The sequence below is a fragment of the Tribolium castaneum genome, chromosome 3 (genome assembly GCF_031307605.1).
Source record: "Tribolium castaneum strain GA2 chromosome 3, icTriCast1.1, whole genome shotgun sequence".
Lineage (NCBI taxonomy): Eukaryota > Metazoa > Arthropoda > Insecta > Coleoptera > Tenebrionidae > Tribolium > Tribolium castaneum.
The window spans coordinates 14008994-14025778 of record NC_087396.1 but is presented as its reverse complement, the minus strand read 5'-3'; the positions used below and the strand labels follow the sequence as shown (position 1 = coordinate 14025778).

The following is a 16785-nucleotide window of genomic DNA, read 5'->3' as shown; positions in this document are numbered from 1 at the left end:
TAATTCAGAAAAAATTCGTTTTCTGGTTAAATTGCTTAATTGCAATAATTTGTTAATAGAACTTTTTCTGCCGTTTTGTTATCCGATGTTCTGAAAAGAAATTACTTCTTGTTGGATTTCCTTGGCGTGGAAACTAAAATAAACAAAGTTTAAAAAACCCGACACACCAAACCTTTATTTAAAAACACTACGCGTTTCAACCACAAAGTGGTCATCCTCAGGTGAGAATCTAAACTCACTTTTTTTTTTTGAAAAGAAGTTGGCAGATACTATGTAGTATATTAGCTATCTTGGTTTCTAAACTCTTGACAGCGAAATGAATATTTTATTTTGCTGAACATTAGGGTTTCTATGGAACTGTTTGTAGTGCACTGACAAGAACTTTTAAAAACTGAACTTTTAGGATAATACAATGTACTTTTAAATGATTTTCATCTAGTCGTCTGTGAATTTTCCATGTAAAATCAGAATTGCCGCTTTATACAATTTATGGCAGGCATTTAGACATCGAATATTACCATTTTGCAATTATTAAGTCTTCAATTTGGAAATAAGCTTCAACAATAAAAGTGTTTTCATGCACAGTGTAACAATTTAGTTGCATTTTAACGAAATTAAAAAAAATTTGTTGACAATTTGTGAATTTAACAACTGACAGTTTTGACATTTATTGACAGAGAATTCAATTAAGCAGAGCGGAACAATTTTTTTTACATATAAATCAATTTCAAAGTTAACTGGATGAAAATCATTTAAAAACACATTGTACAATTAACAGTGTTATGTAATTTTCAGCGAAATAAATTCTTTGCCATATAATATAGAAGATCTAAGAACTGTAGAAATGCATTTAGATATATTTTTTTTCCAATTAAAACAGCCAAATTTCACATTTTGTCTATTGCCGTAAATTTAACAGTTAATTCTATATACGTACTTTTGGACTTTAGATTTAAAAGCTGAAGTCCAAATTTTGCCATTAACACGAGTTTCCACTTGAGAACTTACCAACATTACGAAAAATAGGAAAAATCTGTTAGCTGCTTTGAAAAAACAACAAAAAACCCGAGCCAACAGAGAAATATTTGACTAAGAAAGCTATGGGCATTATATGAGTTATAAAAACTAAAGTTGATGGAAAAATTTTGTTGGCTGTTTTAAAATTAGCATCCAACATTCATTCAACAACAGCAAAACAATCTGAGGCAACAAATAAGTAAGTCACTAAAAACTGTGTACTTTCTTTAAAGAAATGCTAATTTGAGTTACTTATACCTGAAAAACTAGAGCTGTTAGGAAAAATCAGTTTAAAATTTTGAAATCAGCATCCAATAATTACTTAACAACAGAAGAAAAATCTGAGGCAACAGACATACTGTAAACTAGTGAAATTAATAGGTAGTGTGGTCAGTGAAAAAAAACAAAATTCTTTTTATTTTGATTTTTGACCCACATTAAAGAATAGCTGGTCAAAAAACTCTGATTAATTTGCAGATTTTAAAGTAAAGGATACCTTGACTTAAAATCAGTATAGCAATCTTGGATGACATTATGAAGTCATTCTTTGATCATTATCTTGACGATGTCAAGATCATCCAACACTAAGTGCTTGTGCAGTAAAAAAACCTTCTTATTTATTTTTATTTTTATGTGTGAAAGTGGTAAAAATATCTCGTTTCTATCCATTTCAGAACATACATAAAAAAGGTTGGAAGCTCGAATCTCGTTTTAATAGAAAAATTAGGGCTCTGTGTCTAACAAATAATACGTTGATGCAATAAATGACAAAATTTCGGATTTTCCACAGAAGTGCGCTATAAATAAACACGCAGTTGCCCAATCACAAAGAATAACATTATAGCCACTTAAGTTACACGTAAAATGCTAAATACCCTAGAGTAAAACTCCTCATTAGAGTCCTAAGCTCTTAAAAATAAAATATGTCAAAATCGAGGCCGATTGCACGACAGCGGGTCATAAATCTCGCAAGCATCTTCCAGTGGGTCGTTAGTCTTGCAATGTTTATAAAATGAATTACAACAATCGCAGGTATTTATTTTAGTACCAGTTTGGTAATATTGAAACACTCATATGCTGCAAAAAATCAGCCAAGGCCGCTAAACAATATGCCATCACCCTCCGCGCAAAACGTTGATTGAGACGCAACTTGTCCGAGTGTCAATGACTCGGTTTGAGGTGTGGGTCTAATTTGAGAGCGAGGTTGAAACCGCCAGAGCCCAACCCAAGACGGGTCAGTACAGCGATTGTGGTACTTCACACCACCACCACCATGCAGTCTACGGGCCAAGCGGATCAAGGCGACCTAGCAGGGCCCGGCACCTCCACCAAGGATGACACATCATCACTGCGTGAAAATCAAACGAAAATCTCCAGCTTTTCACTCCGGATATTCCAAGTAATTGTGAGCGAGCCCAAGGCCCTCGCTCCAAATGTGGATTGCATCACTCCAAGTGGGTTCAGTAACATGCGAGTGACATTAGACATTAATTGGGTTTCTTTCAACGCGAGAACTGCCCAGAAATTGCATCAGAGCTTTGTAATCCAATAAGCGGATGTTTCAGTTCAGGAGGTGTCTTATTTGATAATGGTTGTCTATGTCCTATTAGATGCGGCCGAGTTCCGACCGACTGTGGTCAGTTTAGCGAGACGCATAATTAAATCTCCAAGTGCAATGCATCCAAGCGAGGAATCAAGTTCGAGGCAAAATTCCACACTAACACCTAGAGAACACTGTAATATTTCTTAGCCAGTATCCGTAAACATCACTTTGCACTTGACATTGCTTTGTTCTTTGCCGGAGTGTTATAATTGATTAAGGAAAAAGTGGATTAGCTAATTGGTGGGTTCAAGAAACGGTTTATATCCGGAAATTTTTACTCGAACATATTTACAAGGATTTGAAGAGTTAGATAAGTGGTTAAATCGTGCTGAACCTGACACTAAGGGATTATTAAAAGGTTTCTCTTACAAGCCTTCAAATCAAATAAAATGATTACGATGTCTCTAGTCGTGTGTAGGAGTTTCATCAGACGAGAAAAATGGGCATGTACCTAATAAGCGAGGAAAGTCATGAATCTTGTACCACGATCAATTATAATTGCTGTTTGTTAAAAAGTCTATTTTTCATTTACCATTCACCACATTTTCTTGAAAAATTAATGCTGAAGTTTACACGATTTATATTTATCTATACTTTAACTGAAAGTCATCATTTCTTATATAAATAATGAGGCACTGAAAAAAATATAAAAAATCCATCACGTCAGATTTAATACGAAGTATATTAATTAAAATAATAATTAAAAAGCAAGAATAAGTCTTAAATATCCAAGGAACAAATTAAAAATGAATGCTTTTACTTTGTTTTATGTACATTTTTGGGTCAGTTTATTTCCTAAGATCTTTTCATCCCAGAACCCTTTTGCCGATCTTCGATTCATCACTCAAGCTGTCTAGATCTTTCAGAAAGAAATCTAGACGTGAATCACAAAAATGTATTTTAAGAGAAACATTTACGCTCATCTGGTAATACTTATGCAATAACTAGCCTGATTAGTTACGGAAAAGCCAAAATATAGCAGGTATGCTGTATTTAGTGCTTTTGGAGATCTTCCTTTATTTGCAAATATAAATTGTCCGCAAATGTAACAAAAAGTATCAGAAGCTAATTTACATTCTCTATTAAACATGTTGTATCATGAAGCACTTTTTCTTATACTGTATGCCTTAAAACAGTCAACCTTAAATTGGAGGGATTCATGCAGGTAATAAAGGAGAGCAAAAAATAAGACTTAATAAAAAATTAGCTGCCTTTTTAGGTTGCTAGAAGTAAGTAAACATAAAAGTAGTAGTTTAATTAAAGGTAAATGAAATCAAGTACTATTTGTAAACTATTGTTACCTAATAAACTATTCTACTACTTTGAATATCTCGCGATTGCACAAATAGTAGACAAGAATGTCTATGATATAGAAACGATTATAGGAGCATAAGTTTGGATCATTTCTCTCTAAATTTTTTGAGATAATTTATACCATCAGTGAATAAAGTAGACCCAAAATAAGGGATGTCATGAGTAAATCAAGAAAAAAAAACAAAAGTAACGCACAAAATTCATATCTCTGTTAATTGTCACTTTTCAAAAATATTCTCGAACAGGTCGATTTAATTTTTTTAATGATACATTTTAAGTTCGTAGTGATATTTGTAATAATTGTAAAATTTTTAAGTGGTAATGCCATTTTTAATTTTTTTAAATGACAACTGACATTTTTGTTTACTGTTTTAAATACTACGACACATCTTTGTCTTTGTGATACTAAGAACAAAAAATTAAAAATAAAATTTAAAGTAAAAAATAAAAAAATAATAGAATAAAAAAATATTGACAACTAAACATAAAAGGTTTAATTTTTTAGTCCTTGCCTAATTTTATATTACCTAATTGTTATTTATGTTTGTTTAATAATTAACATGAAAAAAAAACAAAAAACAGTCACCCGTCATAAAATAACGCTAGAACAAAAAATAAGGCTTTTTGTATAAAACTTTCAATAACTTTTTTTAACTTCTTTATTTTATTTTTGTTTTTTTAAATTTTTGTTGTTTTATTTTTGGGATTTTTTTATACTTACCACTACTACTATCTACAACGGTAAACAAAAATGTTGGTTAACAATAAAAAACAATACGTCACTACTCAAAAACGAATGACGTCATAAATGACAATATGGTGTCAAAATGTAACATTTAAAAAATAAAATCGACCTGTTTGAAGATTTTATGAAAAATAACTAATAAAGATATTAATTTTGTGCGTTACTTCTGGTTCAGTCTGTACTTTATAACAGGCAATGAACTGGGCGACATTTTATTTTTTTGATAAAAGCCAAATTGTAAATTCATTGAAAAAAGTGTGAAATGTGGTAAACATCTAAAGCACGGAAAATTATTTTCAAAAACTAGGGAAACCAGAAAAGGTGAGACGAAATCTTGAGGAACTCAATAATAAAATCAATAAGAGACGTCCAGATAAGCAAAAAAGAAAATTGAAAAAACTAATGACATCAGTGGATACTTTTACTTTACTTACTTACTTACTTTTTGACTCTTTTTTACAAAAATTAGATTTCTCTCCTTACTTTGTCAAGGCCCAAGAGAATTTGGAAATCAAATACTGTCTTAAAACTATCAAAATAATAGTTATTTATTTAATGAGTTTGAGTGTAAATCGGACGCTTTATTTCACGAGTGGATTTTGAAACCACGAGTGAAAACGAGTGGTTTATCATCCACGAGGCGAAATAAATGAACCGATTTACACAAAAACGAGTTGAATACAACATTTTATTCTTCGAAATAGACTCAGCAAGGCTTAAAATTGCTTTAAATTTGTTAAAAATAATCTGATGTTTCGTACTGAGAAATGCCAAACAGTTGTCAAAACTTCCTTACACAGGAGAAAAACCGTAAATTTTTATAGTGTCGAAGAATAAATATACTTATAAGCACTTTCGGCAACGCTGCGTTAAATAATTTTATAATTTCATTATGCACATTTTTCGAATCACATAATAAAACTAAATATTGAATAAATGAAATATTAATTTTGATGACCCAATTTTTAGGCAAATAACTTGTCCGAAATCGGGACGAACACTTTAGCATAATTACTAGGTGTCTACAGCTTAATTTGCAATTTTATCGTGACCCTAAATAATTTATAAAATATCTCTTTGTTAATAACAGTGTTACAAATAATATTTGCATAGAAACAGCAAATCGCTTAATTTGGAGATTACAAGGCCATGTCACATCCATTAAAACAATTCATTGGTGTGAAATGAATTTTGCAACCGAATAACACACAAGTTAAAAAGGCGGTAGCGGAACATCCTCCGTCATTACTGTAATCAGACTTAAACACATTATAACCAATTTTTGATCCCTTGAATGCATAAGACGTATAATTAAAAATGTAACGAACTATAAACAGAGTCTGCTGCCCGCATTTATAATTTTTCTCGGAATGAGGCAGCAGACTTCATGCAACGATGCATAGCGGTTATCCTAAAGATATAATGTAACAAACGTACATTTCCGCATTTTTTCCACAAGAAAAAATATCGCAACACGCCATTAATTAGATCGGTGTTGTTTTTTTAACGTTTGTTAATTGATGTCTTTTAGTCTCTGTATTTCCGATTTGACGGATTATTAATATCAACCTTTCTCTTCGACTTTCTTTTCCCTTATTTTAGTAAACTGCAAGCTGTGGTCGTAATTGCAGGTGGGGTTTGCATCAACCTGACTGTTTTTTGACGGTAATGCATCATTTGTATCGACAAGAACAAAGTTTTACCTTTAATGCTTCATTAAATTTTGTAGCGCTTTGCTACACTTTAAACACCGTTTATTTCAATGAGATTAATTGGCACAAATTAGATGCGTTGAGTACAATGTAGCTAATCTTTTTTGCAACAAGCTGGTAAAAGCCCTAATTAAATAAATAAAATTTTAATTCGACCAATCAGAGCGAAAACCATAAAATGAGCGGAGCGTAAAGGAATTGCCCGAAGTACATTTATTTTAAACATAAAAGCCTTAATCTAGGTAAATTAGTTTTAAAAATAAGTTTCCGAACGAAACAATAAATAATTCGCAGATTTTTAGCTTTGGTACGAAACAATAGTGAGACTAGCTCTAAATCCCGCTCATAAATCATTTAATCTTGTTTTAAAATTTGAAGATTAAGCAATGCGTAATGAAAACACTAGATCTAGACAAAACTCGTGCACTTAATCTTTTTATTATTATTATTTTTTCGTAATAAGGCAATTATTGTTTACGTTGTTTTTCTCTTAATGATCGTAAATGCAAATACTTTATGTTAACATACTTCAGTTATAACCAGATGAATATTCATATTACTCCAGAACATGCCACATTTATCATAATGATTGTCTATGATTACATACTGCAGAATTAGTCTCATTTGCAAATGGATTTGTCTGGTTATAATGTCACATATTAAATCTCCACGACACGACACATGATCGTTTTAGTGATGATAATTTTTATTGCCAGGTTAAATTTTTCATACACTTTTATTCATATTCTAGGTCTAAAAATTCATCAAGGAATGGTATTTGCGAAGTTATACATTTTTTATAAGATACAAAAATAGAAAGATATAACGATAATCTTAATTTTTCTAGATGTTTACTATAGGTCTATTATTAACGAAGTTATATTATTATTAAGTCCCAGGATTAAACATATTCACGTTTATTATAAGTGTTACTTTTTATTATTGCTTTACAATAATTGTATTTTGCACGTATTTCTTATCTTACATTTTATTAGAGATATCAGTGTACAAAATTTTGTAAATAGAAAAATATAAATAATATAATTATGTATAGAGTACGATACAAAAAATGATAAAAGAATTCAAATCAAAGCGTGATTTTTCAAAATTATAGAAATTGGGGTGATTTTTTTCTGTCTTATAAAAATCAATTTTTTTGCTTATTATATTCTGAAATTAAATATAAATCAAGCATGTATGTTTAGTATTAAAGTTAGAGTTAATTTCCATGGAGCAAAAGTACCCAGTACGGTTCTGCTTGAGAACAAGAAATTTCTACAATTCTGAAAACATTAATTTTTGGAAACTGAATTCTAAAAATCAACAAGCACCTGTTCAACGAATCAGAGATTAACGAATACCTAGACTGGATTAAATTTGAATTTTTATCGCTCTCATTTCCGGCAATATTGCAAAAAGTGGGACACAAAACAGACATGTAAATCAGGAAAAATATCTGGCCGACATTAAATAAACTGCTAATCCCGTAGAAAGTGAGTTGTCTCCATCAAAATCATCGAGTCGCTAAAATCGCATAGAAGTCATTGTGTGGAATGTAAAATAGAGTCGGATAGCGAAGTGATAGTGAATTTTTGTCCCATTTAAATAAATTACATGTAGTTGTGCTGCAAATCCATATTTATAAGTCACTATATCGGGTTAACCTGAATTTAGTATCGGTTGTAAAGTTTCAATGTAACTTGGCAATAAATTAGTCCTACTAATAGATACCCGATCCGATAGCTTACAGTATTAGTTCTAGTAGGTGTTTTGTAATTATCGGTACAAGTGAATTCGATAAATTATTTATTTGTGGTTATAAACAAACCGTAATAAACAATTTCAGTTGTCCTGCAAGTCGACCTACTTTTCGCATTTTTCACGAGATTGAAAGTTCAGTCAAATTTCAAATTTCCGAAGCAGAAAATTATGGAGAAACCCACACATACTCTGCTGCACTGAAAATAATAATTCAGTTGTTAAACTCTTTTTAATTATTAGAATGAGCTTTTCGGACGTGCTCTACTTTTTTCTCCGTCTTGATCTAATGACAAAATCCAGAAAGAAGAGAGAGAACGTATTTGAAAGTATTATTCCAAGCATGCTCTAATAGAGAATTTCACAAGTATGGTCGGGGAAAGTCAAGACCATCGTCCGTTTGACAGGTCAACCAACTAACCGAATGACAAAAACAAATCCTCTTGGTTTTTATCACAAGCTTTATCAGCGCAAACTGGGTCAAATCGAAATAATTTAATCACACCTTTAATTAATTTACAAAATGAGATCATTTAGATATTCGCAAAAATCTCGCCAGTTTTAAATCGAGTGAAATCACCTCATTATATTTTGTGCTTCGACAGTTATGTTAATTATAAAATTACAATAATGAGATCTATTAATTGCCAGGTTTCGCTTGTGGAATTAGCAGGTTTGTGCAAAGAATTCACTTATGGAGGATATCCATCATGCGGATTTTTGTCGCGCGATAATACCCATAACTCTTGACAAAACCGTTGATTCTCTGTGATTTGGAACAGTTTTAATAACAACCGTGTCGATAATTGATGTAATTATTCAAGAATTATTGTAATCTCGCCGGCCGTTAGAGCATCCGTAAAATGTTCATCATTTAGAAATTTGCATGCAATTAGAATAATGATGGCAGCAAGCAAACGTTATTAATTTTTTGCTAAAATACACTATTTCATCGTGAATTATTTCAGCCATAATCGTAAATTATTAGGTAAAGAAATATGTGACTATTTTTGCTTTTAATGGAATTGCCAGTGTGGATTAAATAACATGGTGTGCTGACTGGAATAGCAATTTATAATAATTATTTCAGTAATCGAGCCAATCGGTAATTGTTAAAGAATTTGATCTTTTCAATTAGAAATATTTAACATTGTTCTCAATTGAACAAAACAACAAATAGTTGTTTATAGGCATGAGGAATTGCAGTTTATAGAGGAATTATTTCAAACACTCAAGCCATTAATCATTGGGTTTTTATTTTACCATATTTTCGTTGCTGTCTGCAAAATGTCACAGCAGAAGAGTAACCTTTTGAATACAAAAATCGTTTTTAAATACCTTTGAACTCCGTGACACTGAATATTTGTACCAGACATAATTTTAATTTTTTGTAGTTTTTTCAAATTTCCAACGTTTCATAACGACATGATTATATAATAGCCCCAACATTCACCTTACAACTCATGTTGGGATTTTTACAAATTCCGGAAATCCATCCGGAAGTATCTACTTCTATGACACACCAGACATGGCAAATATTTAGACTGCTGATGGATATGATTGGAAATAATTTATTAGTTTCTCCTTTTACATGTTTAGAGTTTATTTGTAATAACACTATTCAGTAAAATTTAAAATTTTCCATGAAATGACATTAAATTTATGAATTTTAAACAAATTCAGATAATTAAAGATTCTTGACAGAAAATTATGTAGGTTTATCATTTATAAGCCTACGGAAATGTAAATCAAGAAAATTAATGCATTTACCTACGACATAAGTGGGATTCAAACATCTTTACGTGTTGAATATATGAATTAACCTTTCAACTTTGGATGAAAGTAATGATCAATACAAAAATAAGAATTTGCATGGAAATATGTATTTTCCTACTCGCTTAAATTTTTACCTCAAATGAAGTGAAAACTATCAGTAGGTAAACGAGAAACGAAAAAAAAAACTGGAAGTGTATAAGTTTTTAAAATTATTGTAATGGTCTTTGAAAATGTGTCTAAATTTGACTTTACACAAGTAATAGTAGTTATTTACATGTCAAGGGAGTAAAGAAATCGTTCACGGTCGAAACATACTGTGCCCGAGGCGAAGCTGAGAGCATAATCAGTACGCAATTTTACTTCCTCATATAAAAATTTATTTTCTGTTTCATTCCCTGTAATAAAATTGGTTCCTTCTTGTGTTAAAAAAAAAACGTAAAGTTGAATGGTGTTTCATAAAGAAAATACGAGTATTTGACAATTTTGTTCTGATTCTAAAGACTCATTTCTAAAGAGTCAATTGAAACAGAAAGAAGTGTATTACAGCTGTAATAATGGTAATGTAATGCTATTTGCATCATATTACAGTAATCATCACTGTTATATTCTGTAATTTGCTAGATGACGGAATGCCGAGACGAATTGAAGAAATAAATTTTCTGCTTTAATTGTAATATCCTAAAGGTTTCGCTATTTTATAATAGGATTAAGTAGAAAGTATTCAATTCCCGACATCCGTTTATTCTTCGAGAAGTCATTGGAAATTCTGGCAAATTTAAACTACAATTTACATTCTCTTACGTAATAAACCCATTAGTCATAGCATGAACAAATTAAGTTCGTTCACCCATCTTATTTTTAATTTATTCATAAGAAAATTAAGCAAAATTATTAAAGTCACGACTGATGACTTTGTAAATATGTAAATACAATTAGGAACGAAAATAGCTATTATCGCTTTATAAATAAAAAGGTTTTAGAGAGATGTCACAATATCATAAAATCCCCTTATCACGGTAATAAAAATAGGTGACAGAAATGGCCACATTTGACTGGTGTGACAAATATCCTCGAAAACATTCCCCAAGGCTTTTTATTATAACAAGTATGACTAATGAGCTCCACCTAAGACCCTGATGATGTCCATTAAAAAAATGAATAGCTAATTATCGTTTTATTACCTATTGACCCTTCTAGTTTCTACGTCCTGTTTTTTATCCTTCTGTCTCCCCCGAGAGCCCGTCTAGAGGCACAAGTTGTTACGATAGGTCAGGTTCTCGGCCATGACACGCGAAGAGGTTTCACCTCTCCTAGTGGTGACCCTGCACGTCTTGGAGGGGCTCCACGCTATAAAGTGGGCTCCTCACCGGCGCGACTCCAGTAGTACGCTGAAAGCTAGGTCATAAAACAGGTGTGTTGTGGCAGTAGCGAACCCGATCACCACGTGTGACCTACATTCACACGACATACTATCCCAGTGTACATTTTCAATGTGAAAGTGCCTTAAAAGAAAGACTGACCGACTAAGCTGCGAAAAACACATCCAGTGATAAATTGTGATATTAGTTTAGTGACGCGAAATGCCGGCCCCAATCGAAGAGCAAGAAATCGAAAAGAACGAAATCGACGAAGTCGGCTCGTTGTCGTTCTCGCCGCCGCCGGCCAAGCTCCTGGAGACCCGAGACAGCATCTCCTCCATCGACAGCGATGTTTCCTTGTCGTTCGACCGGAGCCCCAGCAACGGCGAGAACAATGCGGAGGCCGAGGACGAGGGGGCCCACATGGCCGACCTCTCCGACAGCGCCTCCGACACCGGCTCCGCCGGGGGCGGCAAAGACTCCGGCTGTGAGGTCACTCCCGAGGTGACCGAACCCCCGTTCCAGCCGCCCTCGGACGAACTCGCCGATAAGATCGTCCAGCAAGTCGAGTTCTACTTCTCCGACGCCAACATCACGAAAGACGCCTTCCTCTTAAAACACGTCAAACGAAACAAGGAGGGCTACGTCAGTCTCAAGCTCATCTCCAGCTTCAAGAGAGTCAAACACTTGACCAAAGACTGGCGAGTGGTGGCCCATGCCTTGTCCAGATCCACCAAACTAGAAATAAACGAAGCTGGGACCAAACTAAGACGGCTGGACCCTCTCCCCCAGTACGACGAAACAACCCCCTCGCGCACGGTGGTAGCCGTCCATATGCCCATCGAAAAGGCCACCATCGAAAACGTGGCCGAACTGTTCAAAGTCTGCGGCGAAATCGCCCTAATCCGAATCCTACGACCCGGGAATCCAATCCCAGCAGATGTTAGACAATTTATCAACAAGAACCCGTCACTGGCCGGGGTTGTGTGTGCCTTAGTCGAATTTGTAACCTCCGAATCGGCCCGCAACGCGATCCAGTTGCAGCACACCCTCGGAGAACCCATGAAAGTATACGAACTGAACAACGTCCCCCATCCAGAGCGCAAGAAAAAGACCAATAAGAAAAATAACAATAATAAAAACTACTCCGATAACGACTACATCAGCTCGTCGTGCCAGAGCAGCTCCGAGGCCGAGGACATCAAAAACCGGGCGAAGCTCCGCCGGGGCTCCTCTGCCCACTTCCCTTCTCGCTACATTGAACCCGCGGCGTGGCTCCAGCGGCGCCTCTCGGCCTCCAGCACCGAAGCCAACTTCATCTACATGCCCCGGCGCTTGAGCTACAGCAGCCGCGACTCGAGCGACTCCAGCCTGTTCCTGCCGCGCAGGATGAGCGCCTGCAGCTTGTCGGGCTCCGAGGGCGGCTTCAACCGGCGGCTGTCCTCCGCGAGCCAGTCGTCAGATTATAGCAATCCGCGCTCGAGGAGCAACAGCACGGCCTTCCAGAACGGGGAGAACGTGGTGCGGATGCCACGTGGTCCGGATGGTTCCAAAGGATTCCGACAGAGACCTTTAACGGCGATCGCTCAATGAGAGGTTCATGATAATCGGAGCCTTGACGTTAAACTTTTACTTGCCTAACGGCGGAAAGCGGCTTTTTCTTGGCGAGGGAAAATTTGCTGGTCGAACCTTGCGAATGCATTATTCAGAACACGACCCACTTACTTTTTGTTGTTTCTAGCACGGACTTTCACCCAAATGTGGTCTATATTGTAGTGATTAGTATTAGCGAAAAGTTAGAAATTTCTACTCCTAATTGAAATTAATTTGTTACGCTTTTTAATTTATGGAAAAAAATGATTGGATTCTTCGCAAAACCACCGAGTTTTTATTGGCTTAGTTTTGTAGGTTGCGTACTTAATTTACTTTCTACTTTGTTAATTAAGTTAATTATAGATTTAACGCTTCATTTTCTTTCCCTATTGTTTTGTTTTAAAAACATTTAGATTAAGGCACTAGCTAGGAGAAAACTGTTGATAATGTAGAAGCTGTGGATTTTAAGCTGTTGATCGGTCGGCCTTGTGTAATTTTTATAGAAAATAATTGTTTACTATTATGCATTTTGATGTGGTTTATGCTGTTTCCGTGTAATCTGTAAGGAATTTTCTTCGCTAGAATTAATCTCTAATTCCTAAGTATGTAAATTCCCTTTTGTACATAAGCGTATTTATTATTTCCTTATTTATTTCGATTACCCAATTTACTGTTTTAATAATGAGCGTTTTATTTATTTATTTGTTGTCTATTATTATTTACATTAAATTTTTGGGCGTACACTTGTTTTTCATTCATTATTTACCTCCATCCAACATTAAAAATTCAGCAGACACGTGCTCTAAACTGACACGCAATAAATATTGATACCGATACCACTTATCATACAATTATTCCAAAACATTAGTATGGCTTCTAAATATTTACACCGAGATTTTTAAGTATGGCTAATATATTTTCCATTCTAAAGCAATTATAATAATCTCATCTTATATTTATTTTCATTGTTCAACGTACTGACATGCATTAAAAATAAATTTGTTTTGAACCTTTATGGAAATCTTATTGTTTTAGCACAGCCGGTGTAGTATATTAAAATATGAAAAGAAGGCAATAAATTAGAAAATATTTATTTCACTAACAATGATTTACGGAAATTCATTCATTACCTATTGATTTCAGCATTCCCACAACGAAAGAAAATATAATTTACAAGTCCTTGACATTACAATAAAATAAAGTTTCATTTTCATAGAACAATGTAATTTATTCCTATGTGGCATCTTTTTTATTTGTTTTCATGAAATGTCACTTTCCTCTTTCGAAAACTTTCTACACGACTAGCACTACTCCAAAAATTCATCATCGGCTATTAGAAAGGTTAATCAAACGTTCTAAAAATAGGTGTCTTAAAGCAATTTCAATTTAAATAATAGCAGCCTTTTTGGTGTGTTTATTAGAGAAAAAAAAATACGAGGTGTAAGTTGCTTTCAAATTCCTTCCTGCTTTGAAACTCAATCAAGTTTTGTTATTCTAAAACCCACGTAGTGGCGAATAAATAAGAAAAATCAAAAGTTTGTGCAATTCTGAATAGTATTCTGTTGCAAATTTAATCTAAACAAAATGTTTCATAATTTTTGCACGACTGTTATTTATTAAATCCACCTTTTATTTCATCACGACATTTGTTTCTCCATTTTTACGTTTCATCTTATTTGATTGGAGCGATTGTTTTGCTCGAAATCAAATTGTTTTAGTACGGATACAATTGGAATTTCTCACGTAATTTTAAATTTACAAAGGAGTTTTGAGAACAAGTGGAACAATGAGAAGCCTACAAAAACAGTGAAAATTCAAGCGCGTAATGAATTAAATAAGCACCGTTATTAACATAATAATAATTGTGTTATAAGCGTCATATGTAATGAAGTAGTGTAATAACTTAAGAAGTATTAGATGGTAGTCAGATACTTACCTTAAAAATTATTAACTTACATAAAAACTAATAAATAATTAAATGTTTTTAAACGGGGACCTAAATGTACTTATTTTATTACATCGGCTCGTGGCTCTAAGTACTGTTGCAAAAGACGACAACACATGATCAATTATTGTCTTAAAAATTATCGTAGATAAACAAAACCATGTGTATTTAACATCATCCATAGACGTTACATTCGTTTTCCATTGAACTGTTGGAGGATTATTGTTTTGTCCTCCTTTCTCGCTGCAATTTCTAGACATTCTACGATAAAATTTAAAGCCAGTTTAAAAATTTTAATGTGAAAACTTGAAACATGTTATTAAATTAATTAATCACTTAATCAGTTTGTAAAAAATACATTTAAGGTGTTTTTTCCAAATTAAATTAAATATTTGCGGGTTTTCTTTCCAAGCGCCGCAAATTTGGTAATCCGCGACCTTTGAAGCCCCAGTAATTCAAATTCGATAATTAAATTTTCTCTAATTGATCAATAAGCAATTTCACTCATTCAGCAATAACGACAATTTCACTGCATGAAATGATTGATGAGAAGTGTCGTGTTATCGTCGTAATGTTAAATAATTCGAAGCAAAGAGTTAGTGATAGGGGCCTGATGATCTAAAAAGTGAGTGTTTCTCTCTTATCGAATGAGTGTAGAATGAAATTTGCCGTCAACTTTCTCCACCGACACTTCTAGTTAAACTAGTTATAGTGAGGGGACCATCGGTGCGTGGCAAACCTTCTTTATAATCTCCTCCAACTTTCATCAATTTCATCATTTACTACACCACGCCACAGTCAAGTTCAACGTTTTGCGCTTGACATTGCGGAATCGTTGGCTCGGAAAAAGAGAGAAATGGTCTATTACGACTTCAATACGCGTACACGAGACCCACTTGCGGAATTTATTCACCATTCAGAACAAAGTGGAATTTAGAAACTTACAACTAAATGCAAATAAAGACAAAATTTATTGTTGCTCAAAAAATGCATAGTGGTAACCAAAACCAAAACCATTTATTGCTAAAATTATTTCAAAAAACTCTAATAAAAGCTACAAAAAATTAAATCTGTGTAGTGTTATGAATAAGATGTGTCAAACTATTTATTGGCAGATCAAAGAAGCAATAACCATGTCACCAAAACCGTATATTCATTCAATTAATGAGTTATTTAAATATTCAGTAGTTTTATTTTAAATATAAAAAATATTTTTGAAGCGAATGTCATTATCGATAACTGCTTATCCATCAATGTGTATTGTGTGTTGCCTATCAATACTTTTTAACTTTTTATCAAAAAAGTTGTTATGAGGTAAAAGTTTTATACTAATATGTAAATAAGAATACAGTCTCAAAATAATTTTATATTTTATTACTTCTATTCGAAATACACTTATCCAGTGGAAGGTCCTGGTCTATTAATATTTAGACTCGACAATATTTCAGCGTTATATCTCTTTGCCCGTTTGGTTTTGAAAGTCTCTTTCCTAGGTTCTCTAACCTTGGTGTGTTGCAACAAATTCATCTGATTCTCAAGTAATTGAGTAGAAGATAAACCTTCCGGAATATGAACATATCTAATATTTCTGGCACTTACGAAAAAGTCCTTAAAATAATGCCGTTGTCCCCTGGGATCATAGAACACAACATCTCCCATTTCTACATTCATGAGCCCATCAACATGTTTTATTAAACCAGATACACAACTTTCATTTCTTAGATCAATTACTGTATGTTTATTTTCTAGAGCTTTAACGAGACTGGTCAGGTAGTTGTGAAAATAGTACTTTTCTTTCTTTGAGCCAAAATCCTGCATTTTCAGGCTCTTCTTGCAAATAAAAAGCTTAGGTTATGGTGCGAGAAATAAATAATAAGAATTACCTACCTGGTAAGTGACAATTAATTATACCTTAATTTTTTTATCACTTATTACTATTTAGTCTCGGGGCACTACTTATTCAT

General features: G+C 33.6%; 1 protein-coding gene and 1 non-coding gene across 2 annotated transcripts; one reads left to right on the top strand and one right to left on the bottom strand.

The window, feature by feature from the left end:
- Positions 1–11286: 11286 nt before the first annotated feature.
- Positions 11287–13617, top strand: Achl (Achilles). The gene has a single exon (XM_970336.4). The coding sequence runs from the start codon at positions 11506–11508 to the stop codon at positions 12874–12876; it is 1371 nt and encodes a 456-aa protein (XP_975429.1). The 5' UTR covers positions 11287–11505; the 3' UTR covers positions 12877–13617.
- Positions 13618–16174: 2557 nt separating this feature from the next.
- Positions 16175–16559, bottom strand: LOC103313703 (uncharacterized). The gene is made up of 2 exons (XR_010333405.1): positions 16421–16559; positions 16175–16348 (listed from the first exon to the last, which is right to left on the bottom strand). It is a non-coding gene; the product is annotated as an uncharacterized LOC103313703 (transcript).
- Between the last annotated feature and the right edge of the window lie 226 nt (positions 16560–16785).